Source organism: Cupressus sempervirens, chromosome 6 (genome assembly GCF_028749045.1).
Source record: "Cupressus sempervirens isolate cs-2001-9-10 chromosome 6, ASM2874904v1, whole genome shotgun sequence".
Lineage (NCBI taxonomy): Eukaryota > Viridiplantae > Streptophyta > Pinopsida > Cupressales > Cupressaceae > Cupressus > Cupressus sempervirens.
In genome coordinates, this window is record NC_143123.1 from 251,671,615 (window position 1) to 251,692,322 (window position 20,708).

Consider the following 20,708-nt stretch of genomic DNA (forward strand, 5'->3'; position numbering starts at 1 on the left):
TGCGTGTGATCAAGGGCAAATTCATGTTTCTGAGTCACATTTGAAGTAAATAAACTAAATGTAACCATTTTGGGTTAATAGAATGGTTGGAAGAGTAAAATGCAAAAAGTTGCTCAAAAGTTGTCAAGTGACTTAGTAACTTTTGTTGACAACTTTTCACCAATGGCTAATTTTAGCTAAAAAGTTGGTTAAGAGTAGTTGGGAAGGCTTAGAATGTATTTAAACACTCATGTACATGCCCAAAAAGATGGTGTGGAAGGATCTGGGTTGTAAGACAACAAATCTAATAATGCAAGATTTTCTCTGCAAATTGGTGGTTGCAAATCTTCTTTCTGATTGAGATCATATTGGACATAATAGAATACTGTTCTAATATTCATTTGGTATGGTTTGAAGTTCATTTAAACCATTATGTTCAATTCACCTTAATTGTTCTTGTAGACTATTATATCTGACAGTTTCTTCGCAGTTTGAGGGTTATCATGTGGATATGATGCATTCCACTTTATGTGATAACTGTTCCTTGTGGAATGGGTCTGGAATGGTGTATTATAGGATGTTATATCACTAGGAGTGTAGAGGAGATCATGGAGATTACATTTTAATACCCTAAGGTAGAGGGTTAAAAGGGAAATTGTGCATTCTTGGTGCCATGTATTGGTCTGAGTGAGATCATTGAATGAGAGGGTAATTTTATGAATGATTATGTTTATGCAGATGCAATACAAGGTGTTTGATCCATTGGTAGTATCTTGAAGTGCTTGGAGTCATGAGATTTAGAAAGCCCTAGTTTTGTAATTTTAAAAGAGAGGGTTTTGTGGTTAGGTGTGAAGATGGGCATGATACCACTCAATACCTAGGAAATATGAGGTTTCGCACTGTAACAAGATTTTTTGTGGGTGTAGAGATTTAGAGACAAGTATTTGGAGGGTTCGCTTTGTAAAAATGGCCTGATTGAGCTAGTTGTAAAGGCTGCAGGGAATTGGTTCTAGGCGATGGTTCAAAGTACCTATATCTGAGTTCTAGATATATTCAGCATCTCTGAAAAGGGTATATGAAACTGTAGTTTGTTTGCCAAGTGTTTTGTAAGGTTTGTGAGTGGCTGAAATACCTGTTTAGGAGGGCTAGTAGGGATTAAGGCCCAATAAGAGCATTTTTGGTCTTGGAGTTATAACCCTGTGAAAGGTAAGTGTAGAACTTTGAATCAAGTTGGTTTGAATGTGTTGAGGTCCCTGGAAGTGTTGGGAAGGTCATTGAAGTTTGCAACCTTATGTGAGGGAGGGTATTGGGTGGAACCTATTGAAGGTGGAAGGTAGCTGTAAATTGGGAGATTGAAGATCTGATTGTAGAAGGATTGTTCAGTGTTCATCGTGAATTACCTCTGCATCAGCTTGCAAATGATTTATATATCTTGTATACTGGTTTGCATGAGGTTTTGGTTTCTCTTTGGTGATAGGAAGACAAATAGTTGGGAATTTTGACAATGGTGTTAACTCCTTCTATCTTTATTACCAAGTAATTCTTAAAGAGCCATGATAGCAACAGTAAAGCTTTAAGTTTTGTTATATTTATTTATTTTACTTAGGAGGCTGATTCTCTGTTCTGCATTCAATTGAGTTCTATGTTTGGTGATGTTACTATTAAGAAAGACATATCCCATTTGAAACTGGTCCATGTACAACCACACTAGCAATGGTGCAATTGTTAGTTTAGTGATATTTATTATTTCACCTAGCAGGCTGATCCATATATCTTGTATGTTGGTTTGCATGAGATCTTGGTTTCTCTTTGGTGATAGGAAGACAAACAGTTGGGAATTTTGACAGTGGTGTTAACCCATTTAATAGTTCACATGCTGAATGTTTAAAGGCTCTCTCCTTTCTCTTGTCTTTAAATCACATACTTTTAGTTTGTACTTTTCTTTTTGTTTCATGTTCTTAGCTTAACTTTGTTTCTATTTACTTGCTTTACCTTATTGTACCTTCTCGTACGAACATCTATAGCATGTCCATACAAGATGGACATGTGCTGAATTGGCACCCTAAATCTGCATTGTAGCCCTTTGAGTCGTGTAGGTGTCTTGGATAAAGAGCTCACTTAGCCTACTAGTTGGTCTTAGTTGTTTGCTCTTTCCATTTCTATACCCTAAATATCTTTACCATCTTGTATCATTGAGTTATTTCATTAATCATTGGTTAGCATTATGGTTAGGATCATTTTTTTTAATCTAACCAAATCTACCTAGCTTGTTAGAACACTATTATAAGTGAGGTGGTGTTGGGCCATTTGTCAAATTGAGTTTTCTATGCAATAGATTTGATTTCCCCTCTTATTTCTGATTTTCCACTTATGTACTTGTCATAGTGTCTTAAGCTATTGTAGATCCATGATCCATCCCCTACTCCAACTGTTTCAGCATCACGGAAGAAATAGAAAACAGCTCATGTGTTGCCATCTCTACCAATGCCACCACATTCAACGATGCATCCTTTACCAACTGCTGCAATAGCACAACCTTCATCATCAGCAAAAAGAGGAGCTTCTCTTGGAAAATATGTATGCTGTTTGCATACTTGGGAAAGGAATATTTTTAAACTCTAAGAAGTGATAACTGTACCTTCATAATAATGTTCATTTGACTGAGTTTATATTTCTGCCATCAAATATCTTTAAGGCTTTGTAGCAATATCTCTTATCAGCTCAATGTAGAAAATTGTGTGACCAAATTCATAAGGTTATGCAGATAACAAAAAATCTTACAGATAATTCAGTGTCTTGCTAGCAATGCCATCTTGAATTGTGGGCATGCCTAGTTCTATTAAATAGCATCATTTTAAGGCATAAATGTAGACTAGGCAACCCTTGTTTTGTCTCACTAGCAATGCCATCTTGCATTATGAGAATTCTCAGTTCTATTGATTAACATCATTCTATGGCATAAATGCTGGCAATCAATGCTTGCTCATGCCATTGAAGAGAAGTTTTAAATAATTTTCACATGGGCTTTATGATGTGGTCATAACAATCTTGCTCTTTTTGGTTGAATACAAGCAGCTCCTATAAACATTCTTATAGGTTCTCAAGTATGGGTGCAAGATTCTGAAGTGGCCTAGATTGATGGAGAAGTCGTGGAGATTAAAGGTCAGCAGGTTAAAGTTCAGACAGTTGATGGAAAGTTGGTAAGTAAACAGTTTTATTTTGAATGACAATCTCTTTAGATTTCTTTTTTCATTTATTGTGACTGCTTACAATTGGTTTAACAAAACCCTACCAATGGCAATAGGTTTGTAGGAAAACCAATGGCTTATGTCTAGGAATATTATTTCCAGCATTTCTTTGTGGATTGTTTATGCTTTCTTTTTGGTCAATGGTTAAAAAGATTCTTTTTCAGAGAAGCTATGTTGCACATATTTCTTTTTTAGGACTGCTTTCATTTCTTCCTAGCAATATAATCACGCTTTATGCATGCAAACCTTGTTCTCCACATTTATGTTGACCATACAAGACATCAACACAACTCTTTTGGCAACAACAAATCCACTTTCTGTAATGCTTTGTTTGATATCTTGAAACTCAACTAAGCCAAGAAATCTGCTCTAGTTGTATGCTTACTCCTTTTACCAAATATCCTACACTCCCTTCACTCCCAACACTACTTTTTCCAAAGTTGCTAGGTACTAGCCATCAAAAGTTTCTTTAAGGCAATGACTGAGATTGAGCGAAGAGAAATGGGTCCCAAGAGCCTTCTTACAGCTTTGGACCATTCCAACCATTTGCAAAAACCAATGGAATATCAACACTAGACAGAGAAACATTTAAGTGAACACATGCACTAAACAATAGCTAATACACTGTCATCCGCCATGAGAATGCAAGCTCAAAATAACAATCGTTCACAAATGTGACCACCCTACTTGAATAAATTAAAGCATGATGACAATGCAACCAAACTAGTTAAGAAGCTTCATTAACTGTCCTCAAGTGTTTCATATTTTTATAGAGTTTAGGAATAATACACATACACTAGGACTTAACTTGTGTCACTCTATAAATTCACACCTGTAAAATGTCTCATTGATGCGACATTATACACTGAGTAGGAGGTCATGTAGAGTTTCAAGCTATTTGACATCTTTGAAAGATAATCACAAATTGCATTACTAATCTGCTTTACCCAAAAGATTTTATGATTGCCATTCTAACAATGTGAATGTATTGATACATTCATTAGTGAAAAATTTAAGATTTAGGAAGACCTTTAACCCTACTGAGAAGGGTTATCAAATCATTGACCTCTTGTTGGAATTCAGTACGGGGGAGTCTTTGGCCACCTTGCAATGGCAGGCTTGGATGTCTTGAGCCAGTTCATGTTTATATTCTTCCTACATTTCTCAAAGTGCTTGCATTATAATCTTATGCTGACTATATGATGATAACAGCATACTCATTGATGTTTGGGCATCTAAAAATCTTATAAATGAAATCCTCATCTAGCATTACAATCATTTTTAATGCTCTTGCACTCTACATCAAACTGGGCAGCTGTTCTAAAGACTAGATGGCTATTGATATCCAAAATTGGTTTTATGCCGAAAGGTATCGGTTGCTAGTTGACCATTTTCAAGAATTCTAAGGTCTACATGACCAATTTTCATGCATCTAATGTTAACAATATTGGATGTCATAGAGATCACTAGGAACACATTTTGGTACTTCTACTTCATAGTCTACTTGCTTCAAGGAGGATTTGACATCTAGAATAAAGCTGCAATTTGAATTTGATAAATTTCTAGTGTTAGAAAACTTCTGCATATTCTATGCCATTGTGGAAAAATTTTGCATTTCTGCATACAGTGTTGATGTAGTGCATGTTGGATAAAATTCTTCAATTTACATGGACTTCATTTTATGGTGCAAAGGCAGAGAAATTCTCCAGCTCTACATGGTAAATCAAAACCTGCAGTTCCAAGAAATATCTCTGAACTACATCAAGGAAATAAGAGTCAAGTTTGGGTTTTAAAAAGCCAACCTACTCTAAAATAGATGGAAAAGTGTCTTTCAACTTGTAGAACTCGAACTACATTGCATCACATAGAATAGTGCAGAGAAAATTTTCTGCCCTAAAATAAATAAAGAAAATGTAGTTCAGAGAATAAGCTCCACACTACATAAGGTGAATGTCCTAGTTATAGTCTTGTTCAAAGTTTCCACCTCAGACTACATAACAGTTTTTTGGCAATTAAGTGTGGTTTGGAGAATAAGCTCTGAACTACATAGTAGAATGATCCAAAGACAGAAGGGTGCATCATGAGAAATTTTTCCAACCCTTGCAAAGTGAAGGATTGGCAGCATGACAGCTTTGTAGTTAAGGTCATAAAATAAGGTGAACAATGGCAATCTATGAATTTTTAAATTTGGTCTCTGTATGTTTAAGCTTTAGCAGTTTTCGTGTCATTAATCTTCTTAGACCAGGCCCTTTAGTTCTGTTGAAGTCACTTACAATGCCTTGTAAAGTGTAGACGGATTAAAGCTTTGGACTGTAAACTTTTTCCTATTTTTTGTATTTTACTTTTCCTTAGACACTGGATTGTTTGGTATTAGTTATTCATGTTGTGGACTTTTCATGGGAATCCCTTTTGTGATAATTTGAAGATTTTTTTTCACAAGAAAAGTTTTAAAGGGATAAGTTGGTTACATCTTAACTCATTGAATCTTTCTCAAGTTCTAGTCAGTTGACTTTGGCCAGTTCTACACTAAGATAATCAAAATGCTATGGTCAATGCTCTTTGTATGAAATTATGGTGTCAGAAATGATATTTAAAATAGAAATTAATATATGATGTGCAAGGAGCAAGTTAAGAAATGTGCACATTAATTAGTTACACCATCTATTACAGCATGACATTTCTAGTGCATGGTTATTTGTTTATTAATAGGTGTGTTTTTCTTACAAAAAACTTGGCTAGTACATTATGTTAAAGCACAGTTGTATAGATCTATTTCAACTCAATTACCATTTCCTACTATCCCATGTGGAACAATATAATAATTTTATAAAAATCATTCTATTCTTATCCAAAATGAGCACATCCCAAAGGTAGTTAGTCCAATGACGACATAGTGATAAAGATTTGAGAAAGATCTCAATGTAAGGCTTTTGTTGGGTATCTAACATGCCCAGTCCATAGCCCTTAAATCAACAATGTTGACCAAGTCGAGATTAGAAACCTTATTCAACACACTTTCACTTATTTTTTTCACTTCGGCTTCTACATCAACACTCACATAGGGGATAGGAGCCCACAACAAAGATGAAGACCGTCGGTCTATGGTGCAAGTTAATCAATGATGAAGCAGACAATGAAGAAGTGCCCTCTCCATAACCCTTACAACCACAATGTCGACCTCGTGGAGATTATAAACCTTATATTAATTGGTGGCTTTGACCCCAAAAAATTCGGTTGCATTTGCATCACTCACATAATTGATGGTGCCCTATGCATAAATGTCCATTTGTTTCATGTTGTATCAAGCAACTATTTCTTATCCAAGCCATTTAATTTGCTTTACAATTAGAGGACACCTTTGAGAAGAAAAATTCTCTTGCTCCAACTTTATCTTTGCAGAGATTTAAAAGGTTGCAAATTAAATGGCTTGGAAAAGAAACAATTGTTTGATACAACATTAAAAATAAATAAAAAAATTGACCAAACATTGGTGGAAATTTTGACCAGTTCTTGATAGTTTTCTATCAAGACTTGGTCAAAATTTCCACCAATTATAGAAAAATTTTGACCAAACATTGGTGGAAATTTCGACCAATTCTTGGTAGTTTTCAACCAAGACTTGGTCGAAATTTCCACCAATTTAAAAAAAATTTCGACCAAACATTAGTGGAAATTTCGACCTATTCTTGATAGTTTTCTACCAAGACTTGGTCGAAATTTCCACCAATTATAAAAAAATTTCGACCAAACATTGGTGGAAATTTCGACCAATTCTTGATAGTTTTCTACCAAGACTTGGTCGAAATTTTCACCAATTATAAAAAAAATTTGACCAAACATTGGTGGAAATTTTGACCAATTCTTGATAGTTTTCTACCCAGGCATGATCAAAATTTTCACCAATTATAAAAAAATTTCAACCAAACATTGGTGAAAATTTCGACCAATTCTTTGTAGTTTTCTACCAAGAATTGGTCGAAATTTCCACCAATTCTAAAAAAGTTTCGACTAATCATTGGTGGAAATTTCGACCAACACTAACAAATTAGAGCTAGCAAAAATTAAAAAAATTTCAATGAATGTATTGGTCGAAATTTCAACCAACCTGCAAGTTGGTTGAAATTTCGACGAGAAAAATTACCATGAACTACTTGGTCGAAATTTCGACCAATATTCGTTGAAAATTGAGTCCAAAATTACTAGTGAATACATCCTCTCCAACTACAAACATCAAAGAAGAAGAAAGAAGACGGAAGAAAAGGAAACAATCTTATGGATTGTTCTGAAGAGCCTTGTACTTGGTGATGCTTATCCCGGATGATCATAGGATCGGAGGTTCCTGTATTTTGTGCCACTGCGTTCACCTTACGTTGATGAATTGTCCATTGTCATTTGAAAACTTGATGTGATCAAGCTTTTTCTCATTCGAGTTGTCATGAATTCTCCTTTGTAGATTGGCACATTGTGGAGTCTAACACTTTGAAGACCTCGATGATGTCCAGATGTAAACATTTAACTTTTTTTTTTTGTTGAAGCAAACTGCTTCATGCATTCCCACATGAACTTAGGTTCTCAGATAACCATTGGGAAAATGAATATCAAATGAATTACTGCTTCTTGAGAATTAAAGCATGTCTTCTTCACTTGATGTGTTCATTCTTTATAGAATTTTGGCATATCTTGACTTGCAGCAACATGAAATTTTTAATGTGATTCAATCCATCATTGGAAGATATGGATTCTGACTCCATGAGAATATTGGCAAAATGGATCTCTGAGGAACATTATATTCGGAGTATTGATTAGATACTCATAGACCAATTGCAATAAATTTGATGTGATGTTGAAAGTATATGTGAAGGGTGTAATGTCTTCTTTCTAGGATGATAGACATTTGTTCATGGATTAGCCTACTACTGGAGTTCACATAGGCCAATAGAGTGTGTAGAGGACTCATATAGGGCATATAGACCCAAACATGAGCTTTTCAGGTTGGTTTGGGCAGTCAACAATAGGTTTCTAAAATTTAGGAGGGATCCCTAATTTTTAGGTACTGATGGGGAGTTGTCTAGGAGGCTTCCGGAGACCAATGGGGACATTTTGGAGACATTGGAAGCATCTCCTAATTTTAAGGAAGAACTCCCACTTCACTGACACACTCTAAAGATGCACACAATAGAGGAGATTCATTAGTACTTAGTTTCAGAGTGACAGACTCAATCTCCTACTTTTTAGGAGGCAGTTCCTTGATTGTGAGAGGAGATTCCTACCTTTTAGGAGGTTGCAACATTTTCCAGAGTTGAGGTTCTATGAGATCACCCCTTGGTCTCAATTTTAAGAGATTTGGGTGTGTTCCCTACTTTTAAGGAGTATCCCTAGATTTGAGAGTGAGACTGCCAGTTGGCCCAAGTTGTTCAACATCAATCACAAGTAGGTGACAAACTCAATTTCATGTTTTGGAGGTGTTTGGGTTTTTCTTTGGCTACTTGGAAAATATTTTAATATATTCAAATATTCTCCTAAGTTAGCGTTTTAATCATTTAAATAAGGCTAAGTGTTTAGCTATTTTGGAGTAATAAGGAGTTTTTTGGCTCCATTTAAATCGATTTTCCTATGTGTGATAGCTCGTTGGAAAGAGCTCAGTCTCTACTATTTGATTATCATTTAACAAAACCTATTTGATGTTTGAAGCTATTTTTCATTAATAAAGTAATGATTTCTTTCTATTTGGATGACTTTATTGAGGAAAATAATGTTATATTATAAAGTTCAAATGAATTCCACTTTAGGGTTCTTTTAGGGTTCGAATTGCCTTGGAGAGGGGATATAAGGAGAAAGAAACCTAAAGGTGAGTATCATATATCATTTTGTCAACCCATTTTGGATGCCATTGCTCTGGAAGAGCATTCCTCACCTAGGATACAAACCCTAGTGCTGAGAGCAAATTTGTTGGGATGTAGCCCTCAACAAGATCAAATTCAAAGTTCTTATGCATACAATTTGATCAAGGTAGAGGATCGATTTCTAGTATTGTAGTCATACTTTGCAGGTAGTGGAATTTTAGGGAACACGATCACTTTGGTTCAGCTTGCTGTTTCTTTATTGCAGCTCACGTGAGGAATCCTGGGGCATTTATTTGCAACAGATTGGAGTTGTTTTATTGCAGTAGCTTGGGCTTTATCATTTAAACTTGTTTGACTTTAGCTGTGTTCCCATCTTCAGCTGACATCAACCTTGTTTGAAGTACATCTATGTTGGTACTACTCTGAAATAAATCAAACTTTGTTGGTACGGTTTTAGAATCATTTCCAGATTAGTATGTAATCACATGTAGAAGTGTAATTGCATATGAAAGGAATGGATGCAATGTGCCTTGTGATGATGAGAAAATGAGGCAAAGTGAGCTCTTATAGATATCTCTGAGGAAAAGGTGAAGTCCAAGTACATGGGAATGTGTGCACATGACATTTTTTGACTCTTTAAAAGTAACTTTAAGTCAAAAATGGGTTCTCAAAATGCAATTATATGTAAAGGAATTTTCATGTAATCATGCGATTGGGTGCAGAGAGTGAGATGGGTGAAAGTGGGAATAGAGAATGAGATTACATGTACGTGTGAATGATAGATGGAAATGCATGTAATCACATGTGAAGAGTGAGACACAAAGCATTATGATATGTAATGATGGAGGTGGAATGAAATGATGCACCTGCATGAAATGGTGAAAGGTGGAGTGAAAAGAAACATGCTAAAGTTCTTGGGAAAAAGAAAGCAAGCAAAATTGTAATGGGCCCATTTTTGCTAGCATCAAAGTTTCAGAGATTAGCCTATTATTGTGATCTCCGTAGGCTAATTACTGTGGATAGAGGGCCTTCTAAGATAGTGGCTTGGCTTGGGAGAGTTTTATCTTTTCCACAATTCAAAAAACTACAAGTTGGTCTTCGTTTGGCTCAGATTGGACTTCGTTTGGGCTTAGTTTTGTGTACCTACTATTTGTGGTAAGTTGGTGTTGATCAAGATAGACCCTTTCTATTTTTGGAACATACATTTGGTCACATGGAGAAATAATAGGTATGAATCCTATTTCAGACAACATATTTAAATGATGAGTATTTTGGGAGTTATTATATTTTTAGTGGCCAAATTATTATTAAATAATTAAATGGCATATTACAAAGTTATAATTTCACTTAAGTTGAAGGTTGAGTTATCATTGGAAATAGTCATTTATTAATTAGTTAAGTCAGGTGAAGAAAGAGAATCTAATAAAAGCTTCTAATTAATGTTGTGTGGTGAAGCTTCTTGAGTGAAGTTACATTTTGGCAACAAAAGGGAATTCGGAGGTTATAAATACAAGCTCATTTGTTGAGAAAAGTATGCTTGGATATTTTATTTTCTTTTGATGCCTTTGTGGCTTTCTTGAGGTCCTGAAGTTTGATGCCTTTGCTCAAGTATAAAGGTTCGGAGTTCTGATTTTTATTGTCTTGAAGATTAACTTGCAAATTGTTGCTGAATTATAACAATTTGCCTCAATTTCTCTAGTGTATCTTGTTGTGAGGTTTTCACACCATTGCCCCAAAATTTTTGGGGACCCCCTTTTTCGGGCAGACCTTGGCAATTTTCGTGGGTGTTGGGAATTTTTCAGTTGCCTTAGCAAAATTTGAAATTGTCCAGAGGTTTTTGAATTAGCGATTTTACACCTTGGACGCCTTCAGGCCAGTAAGGGATTTGGTTTATTTTTTTCACCTGGTGCGAAACTTGATTTTCTAGAATATGTAATTTTGTTCTTAGGCCAAATAGAATTCAACAACATTTTTTTTCGATGGTTAAAATAACATCTAGTAGGACAAATTTGCAAATTTTGGACTTAGATGGATTTTTCTGAAAATTTGATATAATTGTATGAGCTTGAGCATTTTCAAAATGTATTTAAGATTTGGTTGTTTTTGGAATTCTTGAAATTCTTCGATGAAAAGAAATTTTGATAGTGAAATTGAATTTAGAGTTTTATTTTCGATTGCCGAGAAAAGGATTTATTTTGTTAAAAAATTTAAAGTGTATTGCAAAATTGAAATTGGATTAAATTGCAAAATTTCAATAATTTGGTTGAAATTTTGCCTAGAGGATTTTAGAAATGTTAAAGGAAATTGGTGATTTGGAATTGAAAATTGATTTTGGCTTTGTTAGATTCGATTTTTATGATATTTTAATTGCCAAAATACTGTTAACTAAAATTTTTGACATCTCCTAGGCTTACTTTGTTTCTATTTTGCAATTTTGGATCAAACTAGCAATTAAATGGGTCAATTTCGCTATGGGGCTTAGTTATTTTCATGTTTTATTTAAAATTGGGCCATCTTTTGAGGTCTAATTTAAATTTTGTTTCCCTCTAGGCAGGTTGGCCCACTCTGGAGATCAACAAGAGGATATAAAAAGGGGCTTCCCCCTTATTATTTCCTCATTCATTTCCACTTCCTTTGCTAGAGGTTAAGCGATTTTCTTCCAAAGGAGTGAATTTTTCCTTAGCAGCGATTTTTGGATGTCTAATTTTTTTTCTCCTTGGCAGCGATATTTTCCTCCTTGGCTGGGCAATTTCTGCCCTAGGGCAAATTTGTGAGGATCTGATTTTTGCAACATTGGCAACAATTTTGGGGTCTGATTTTTGCTCCAAGGGCAACGATTTTTTCCACCAGCTATGGAGATTTTATTGGGTGAAGAGGCAAGGAGATTTGAGATTTGATTTTTTGCAATTGTGGGCGAATCAAGGTCAAAATTCTGATTTGGAGCAGACTTTTCTGCCCTAGGCCAGTGATTTTCCTTCAAGTTGGGTGATTTTGGCGAGGAGGTCGAAATATGATGAAAGGGGTAGACTTTTGCAAGCAATTCATTTGCTAGGGCATCATATTTTGGAGAAGGATTGAAATTTCTAAGATTAAATCTGAACTTAAAAAGGTCCAATTGTTGGTAGGAGGCAGATTTAAGGTAAGATTTTCATTCATCTTTAGAGGTGAAGATTGGTTTTAAAGATAGATTCTATTCCTTATTCTTGCTTGGTTTGTTTCTCTTATCTTCTTCTTGCACTTTTCATTCACTACTTCATCATTTCCATTGATAGGCAGAAGTTGGGAGATATAAGTGTAGATTTCATGACAGGATACTTAGAGAAGCAAAAATAAGCCAGACTACCCTACGATTGAAGTTGGGAGATATAAGTGTAGTCCATCCTAAGGTAACGAAGAGGCAGAAATAAGTGGTAGTCCCACCCCCAGGATTGAAGCTTGCAGATTGATAAGTGTAGAGATAAGATATGGAGAGGCAAAAATAACATAGATTCCATCGATAGAAAGAAGTTTAGAGATTGATAAGTGTAGTCCATATCATTTAGAATGAAGAGGCAGAAATAAGTGTTTAGAATGGTGGATGCTAGTGCAAGAAAGAACCCAAAGGGAACAAATACCAAAAAAGACAAGGAAGACATGTGCCTAAGACCACCTTCTCGAAAGTGAGATGAATAAGTCATGCCAATATCAACACAGTGAACATGGTACAATTGAAAGATAGATTGAAGGAAGGACAATCCCCCATGATGAAGAAGATCTACAAGAGCAAAATTGTACATGCAGCAGATTTCCCTCCTACCTTGCCTTGTCCGAAATTGGTAATGGAGTGTGCGTCTCGGTTTGATATTGTGACCAAGTCCATTTTTGATGAAGGAAGAGAGTGTTGGCTAACATCAGTGGACAAGTGGTCAAAGAAGTATTCAATATTCCCCAACTTAAAGGCATGACAGTGGTAATGATAGATCAAGCAACCAAGTTCTTTCAAGACAATCAGGAGGCCTACTTCATTCATTTAAAGCAGAATTGGTTACATGAAGGCAAGAAGGGAGTTACCAAGTCATCATAGCTCACCCTGTCAAATTTCAAATCAAAATATGGCAACCTAATTGTGCTTCTCAACCGAATCATGGGCATGGCTCAAGGTATGCAATTCGAGAACTAGATGTACTATTTTATTGATGAAATTGAAAATGGAAAGAGAAAATTTGATTTCGCTAGAATTATAAGTGAAAATTTAGAGTTGCAATTGAGGACAATACAAATTCAAAAGCAATTCTACATTGGATCCTATCTTTTCTATCTAATTGCAACCACTATATGAACATCCTGGACTTAAGGCCTTAGGAGTGATTGGCAATGGGCCAGGGCAATGTTTGGTGCATGAGTGTTATCCACAACTTCATTTGCAGAACACCAAAGATTATAAGATGTTTTATGACACCTTTGCCATGAAGACGTTAAGAATATTACAAGGGACACCTGCTAGGAGGCTCAAAACAAAAGCGGAAGCAAAAGTTAAGAAGTATGGGAGTTGGTTCATCCAATTTCCGCAATTTACATATATTAGAGTAGTAACAAGTACAGTTTGTTCCAAGAGACTTCCAAGGTACCCACCTGACAAAATAGTTTTGATGGAGTCGGATAGGCAACTTAAGCATTATGACAAGATGATGAAACTTAAAGCTGAGACAGGGATTACTTTCTCATTTGGAATAGGTAATGATACTTGCCCCAATCCTATTGTCTTTGCAGCTGCGAAGGAGTTAGAATGGTCTCATTTAGGATGGTATAGAGCAAGACAGGGATTCAATCCTAATGGTCTTATCAAGGCATCTCACAAAAACACATTCAAACATATTCCTACTATAGAAGACTTTTGGGCCAATGCACAGGACGACTTTCATGTGAGAAAGCTAGCTTTCTAAAAATTGTCAGTGAGCATGATGAGGGAAATCAGATGGAGAGGCCTTGATATTCCCGATCGGCTGGAAGATAATGGAAATGTACTAAGAGAAGATTATGATACAGTGGATGGAATAGAATTGGGTCCAGTGGATTGGGATGATCATCAAGATCCTTCCTTAGAGGCAGTTACAAGGATAGTTGATCTACACACTGAGTCATGGTACAATGAGAAGTTAAGGCAATTACAAAGTCAGAAGGTACGTCTTACTTATGAGATGATGAAACCAGAGGAGGAAGGTCCAACGGAGTTAATCGAACAAAAAGGTGGGGACAGTAGCCAGCAACAAAGAGTAGTTAAGAGAAAGAAGAGAAATTTGGAGGTTGAGAAAAGTAAAGAACATCAGGAGCTTCAAGCAAAGAGACAAAATGCAACACCATCAAGAGAGAGCATAATTGAGGCTAAGAACCAAGGGGTTAATACGAGTGGACAAAGGGTCACAGTAGAGGTGAGCTCTAAGTCAGAATCAAGTGGTTACGATAACAGTACTGAGTACTCTTCTCTCTCGGTGAACCAACATGGAGAAGGTATGATAGCCACTAGTGAAGAGGAAGACAAGCCAATTGATATTGAGGAAATAAGCCAAGCGCTCGAGGCCGTTGGTGACTCTTTGCTAGTCGAACCGAATCCAGATTTAGGGAGATATACTGCATTGCTATGGTTAAGGCAAATGCTTATGCCAAGAGGCGAGGTGGTGGCTATCCGAACAATTGAAGATATTCAAGGGTTAGTGGAAAAGGAAGATAGTGAGAAACATAAACAAATTGCAAAAATGGTGGCAAAGGTAATCAGGAGCAATGATGAGGGTCACCGAAAAGTTTAGATTGCTATACCATAGGTTAGCAAGGCAGTGGATGAGATTGTAGCCCAGGAGTATGAGATAGTAGAGCATAACTTGGGAAGAATCACAAATGGCATGGAGTGTGAGGAGATCTAAGAAGGCATGGTTTCAATTAGAGAAAGGTTGAGTAAGGCAAACGAGAGGATTGTAAAGTTGGAGGCTGAAAACAAGTATTGGAGAGATTGTCAACCTATCCAATAGTTGCATCAAACAACCCATCTGCAAGACAGTGGAAGCAACATAGAAGAGATACCGGCTCAACTGTGCGAAATCAAAGATTGGATCAGTGATATGATTCAAAATGGGTGAAATTTCTTGCCTTCCTTTATCTTGACATTCAGGTCATTGGTGGCTATTAGAGACAAATTTAGAACATTTGAAGGGAACTGAAAGGATTTCCTTCCAGTCAAGGACTTAGCCATTCCCAGGCTACGGGCAATTGTTGGGCCACTGGAGAGATATTTGGAGAGAACTAAGTTGGTGGATGAAGGAATGAGTACGCTGGAGTCTTGGTATGTTGCCTTGACTATCATATTGAGGATACTTGAAGAGATACAGAATGAGATTGCACAACAAAGCTCAGGTGTTGACACTTCCATTTCAACCACGATGGGCAATGTTGGGGCTGCACTTGATTTTGAAGCTATCAAAGAGGAGAACGTCAATGAGACGAAATTTGGGTTGAGATTGGATGAGTTGGGGAAGGTTGTCATCAGGAATAAGTATTTGGGCACCCTTGCCACCCTCAGTGCCTTTATTGGATATGCAAAAGAATATGAGAAGGATCATGAGAAGACACTGCAAGCATAGTTGGAAAACTCGCCGAGTTTCCTAGCTTGGCAAGTTTTTCACCAGTTAACTCGCCGATTTAAAAGCTCGGCAGACTGGTAAAAACTCGCTGAATACTCAACGAGTAATCGCGAAAAACTCGGCGAGTTTTTCAAAAAAACTCGCGATTTACTGGTGAGATTTTTGCCCACGGCCTGTGACGGATTAAAGCAGCAGTGAATGTGTTTTTTTCTCATTTTTTCTTGTATTTGGATTGTTTAGAGCCTTGAGGAGTGAAGAGAAGGTGGTTTGGAGGCATTCTTGGCTGATTGCAAGTGATTCAAGGCGGATTTGAGTGGATTGTAGAGGATTCTAACCGATTTTAGAAGACAAATTTCTTTACAGGTGTGTTCATCTTATCATAGTGTGAAAACTTTTTATAGTTTTATAACAAATGTTCTTTTGTTTTTGTTGTTGTTAACTTGTTTGTAAATGTTTTCAAATCATTTAAAATCATTTTGAATCATTTTGATTTGAAACCCTAGCTTCTAAGGATATGGTTGAAGTTTGAAGTTTGAAACTTTGAATCATTTCAAACCCTAGCTTCTAAGTTCTAACTTTGTTTATTCATTTTTCTATATATTTATGTGTAGGGCAGCGGTCAACCATTAAAAAAATGACAAACCCGCAAGAAGAGTGGCCACAAACACCATGCCCATCTGGATATATAGGCACTCGGCCTAAAAATGCAAGAGATAAGGCATGGCGGTATGCCTATGAAGGTCCAAATCCAAATGATATTGGGAAGGTGATATGCATTCCCTGTGAGAGAATTATTTCTAGAGGCATAAACCGCCTCAAATACCACCTTGCAGGCATAAAGAAACATCACTCAAATCCTTGTCTCAAGGTAACTGATGAAGAAAAAAGATTCATCCATGCCCTACTTGCAGCTGCTGAAGAGAAAAAATTGAATAGGGAGAGGGCAAAATTAGCTATGAGGGCAGCCATAGCTGAATCAGAAGGAGCTCCTTTTGATATGCAAGAGGAAGAAGAAGCACTTGAGAACGTACTAGGATCTCTTCGTGGCCCACGGATCCGCAAACAAAATTTCTCATTTACCGGTTCCACTTCTTCATCATCACCATCCGGATCCCCATCAGGGATAGGTGGTTATTTTGTGCCCAGGAACACACCTGGAGCACAGCCATCATTAGAAGGCAATGCATGGTTAAGGAGGTGCATGAGCAAACTGATATTGCAGCAACTGATTTTTGGTTTTTCAACAATATCTCAATGAATGCCGCTGATAGTCCCTATTGGGTCAATATGGTGAATGCAATGACAATATCAGGCAAAGGGTACAAGCCGCCTAATCGCAAGGATATGAGTGGAAGGTTAGTATTTTACTATTTAGTAATTGTAAATAATTGTGATTCACTTTAGTTCATTGTTATATTTTAAATCTTAATTGTTATAACTTATTTCCTAATTTTTTACTAACACTTACACTTTATTTAATATTACACCTAAATTTTGTAGGTTGCTTGACAAAGCGGTTGGTAGGGCAACATTGTTGATAGAAGACCAAAAGAAAGAGTGGGAGAAGTATGGCTGCACCATTTTATCTGATGGGTGGACAGATGGAAGAAGTAGAACCATTATTAACTTCTTGATTGCTTGCAAAGATGATGTGGTGTTTTGGAAATCTGTCGATGCCTCCAACAAAGTGAAAAATGCAGCCACATTGGCTTTAATGTTGGAGAATGTTGTCATGGAGGTGGGAATAGAGAATGTGGTGCAAATAATCACAGATAATGCAGCAGCATATGTGGCGGCAGGTAGATTTAATTTTTTATATTTGAATCAATATGAATCATGAATGTAATGCTATGGATAATGGTATTATTCAATTTAGATTTGATGTAATTTGTAAATACTAAATATGGAAAGTTTGTTATTGATTATTGATTTTTTGCTAATCTTTTAGGTAGAATCCTCCAAGAGAGGCATCCCACACTTTTTTGGTCACCTTGTGCAGCACACGTCCTTGACCTTCTTTTGGAGGACATAGAAAAACTTGATTGGGTGAGTCCAATTGTGGAAGATGCTAGGCGAGTCACGAAATATATTTATAATCACCCATGGGTTCTCAGTTTGATGAGAAAAGCCACTAAAGGCAAAGATTTGATGAGACCTGCTATGACAAGGTTTACAACGGTCTTTTTGACGTTGCAAAGTATTCTTGACCACATATTGGCTTTGAAGCAAATGTTTGTGTGTGCTGATTGGGTTGCTTCACCTTACTCAAAGAAGCCCGAAGGAGAGGCTGTGGCACGAATAGTGTTTGATGATAGCTTTTTTGCAAAGGCTAAGGAGATTGTGGAGGTAACTTCATTATATTTTTAGTGTATTCAAGTTTCATTATCAATTCATAACTTACTATGTTATTAACTAATTTGTATTTTTCAAATTTCAAATGTAGATGTCTCTGCCCCTGGTTCTAGTCTTGCACACATGTGATGGGCAGCAATCCCCAATGGGAGGTCTTTATGAGGCCATGGATAGGGCGAAAGAGGCTGTTAGAAGTTACTATCACGGGGATATTCTCAAATTTGACCCCATTTGGGAAATAATTGATAGGAGGTGGAACAATATGCTCCACCAACCTATTCATGCAACAGGCTACTTCCTCAATTCCAAATTCAGGTACTATGATAATTGATTGTCCTTGAAGTTGGGATTTTAATAAGTCTTTATTTTACTTTACTTTTTAAGGTTGTGTAGTAAGACTTGATATCATTTTCTATTTGTTTTAGGCCTGATGATTCCTACTTAGATCCTAATGGAGAGGTCATGGAAGGTCTCTCTAAATGCATTGAGAGAATGATATCAAGTGAAGAGGAGAGAGACCTTATTGTGACCGAACAACAAATCTATGTGGAATCAAGGGGTCCTTTGTTCTCTTCTATGCTAGCAAAGAGAGCAAGATCTACTCAAGCACCAGGTAAAGCGTCAAACTTAAAAATTTTTGCTAATTGATAAGTTGTGCTTCTGATTTTTTTTTTATTGCTTTATAACTTTTTTAATTTTGTTTTGCAAATGCTTGGTGGGCAAGTTGGGGTGGCAATATCCCCAATTTAAGGAAATTTGCTCTCAGAGTCCTATCCCAACCTTGTAGCTCATCCCATTGTGAGCGCAATTGGAGCTTATTTGAGTCCATCCATACAAAGAAAAGAAACAGATTGACTCAAAAACGGCTTAATGACCTTGTTTATATGCACTATAATCTTAAGTTGCGCATAAAAAAGGCACAGCTCTTAGAATTACCTGGTCCGCTTAATCTAGATGAGATAGATCCTTATTCTGATTCGACAGCACAGGAGCCAAGTCCATTGTTTACACCAGATGAGATCTATGATTTGGAGAGGCAGGCCATGGAGCGGGAGGCTAACACTGATTTTCAGTTCACTATGGATGACATTGAGGATGAGGACGAGGATGATGATGATTCAAGCGAGGATCAGGCATTACCATTAGGAGGAGATGCATCCTCTTCTAGGACGCCGAGCCAGTCAGTAGGGACGTCGAGCGAGGGGGCACAGCCACAAAGTTCACAGTCATGCAGCTCACGCCCTATCCCAGTGTGGGGCACTTCTTCTAGGACTAGACCCCCTCGCTTTCCTACTAGGGCAAGTGGAAAGAGGAAGATGTTATTGACATTGTCAAATTGTATTGATGTATTTAGACTTTTAGTATTTACTTCTAGTTTGACAGATTGAAACTATTTAGTAATTTACTATTTTGCTTCCTACCATGAGCATTCTGCATGAGAATGCAATTTTGTACGCATTATACATTTATATATATCTAAACTCCGTTTCTTTCTTTTGTATTGTCTTTAATTAACTTATTAGATGCATCTTCTCAATCAATTTTGCAAAATAAATGTATTTTTAATTAAATTTCAGCGGTTTTGTAGGTTCCCGAGTTTTTCCCGAATTTTTTTTTTAAATCGCCAAGTTTTTCCCGATTAAACTTTTGGGGGGCTTGGCGAGTTTTCCAACAATGACTGCAAGCAACGAGCAATATGATGAATTCAGCTGAGCTCAAGATGAAGCACACGCCTTGCCCTCCTATGAAGGAATTCAAGGATAGGCTAGCCAAGTTCATTGCCTTGGCTAAAAAGATGAAAGAAAAGAGTAGAATTATATTAAGCCCAAGTGGCAAATTCTCCTTCTTCTTGGGTAGGATAGGTGTCTAATTTTGATTGGCTACCATTTTAGTGCCTTCTCATTGGTTACCACTTCTTTTTTTTTCATTGGTCCATTGATGAAGTGGCATCTTTTCATTGGTTAATGGGTTGGCAAGCCTAGTTAGGGTTTCTGTGATTTGATCTAGATCGTTGATTTTGCCTCTTAATCTCTACCTTTGGTTGTAATTTTGGCCCTATATAAGGCCATTTGCTCTCATTTGTAAAGGGTTGGAGAAAATTGTTGCTTAAGATAATACAAAAATTGCTTCTATTAATGGTGATTAAGAACACTTGGTGTTATTGCATGGTTTCTACTTCCAATGGTTAGAGTTAAATTCCATTGAAGTTGTTAAAGTAGATTTTATTTCAAGAAAGTTGTTAATCAAGAGTAAGAATAGATAGTTGCATGGTGATTGTTGGGTGGATATTTTGCAACTAACAGTTTTGAGTAAAAATCTAGTCACAAAATAGGATGACCAGCCACAGCATGTGAGACAAAGTCTCTGCTACCTTAAAGGGAAGGCTCCCCCTTCTCACTGTTCCTTGGATCAACTCAAGATAAGGAAGAAGTCGACAGATTTTAGAGAATCGATCTTACCAAAATCCTTTATTCTTATCTTTCAAGAAAAAATCCACTTACTTGTGGAGCGAGTAATGGGCAGGGTGAATCTCTAACTACACTTCTATCAAGGGCTGGAAATAGTGATATCGATAAACCTTCACTAACTCAAAGGCTAGCTAAAAATGTACCAGTTTGGCTCTAAGTCCAGTCGTACTTCAATATGGAAAAGCTTTACAATTAGGGCACAAAGAC

General features: G+C 36.7%; 2 protein-coding genes across 3 annotated transcripts in view; one reads left to right on the forward strand and one right to left on the reverse strand.

Moving 5' to 3' along the window:
- The window catches only part of LOC149552192 (azadirone synthase LFS-like), a 326,324-nt gene that overhangs the window by 79,684 nt on the left and 225,932 nt on the right, over positions 1-20,708 (reverse strand). The gene's annotated exons all lie outside the window — the stretch shown is intronic.
- LOC149552193 (uncharacterized) lies at positions 16,914-17,622 on the forward strand. Its single transcript, XM_089787694.1, has 2 exons — positions 16,914-17,036; positions 17,182-17,622. The coding sequence occupies exons 1-2, from the start codon at positions 16,936-16,938 to the stop codon at positions 17,519-17,521; spliced, it is 441 nt and encodes a 146-aa protein (XP_089643820.1). The 5' UTR covers positions 16,914-16,935; the 3' UTR covers positions 17,522-17,622.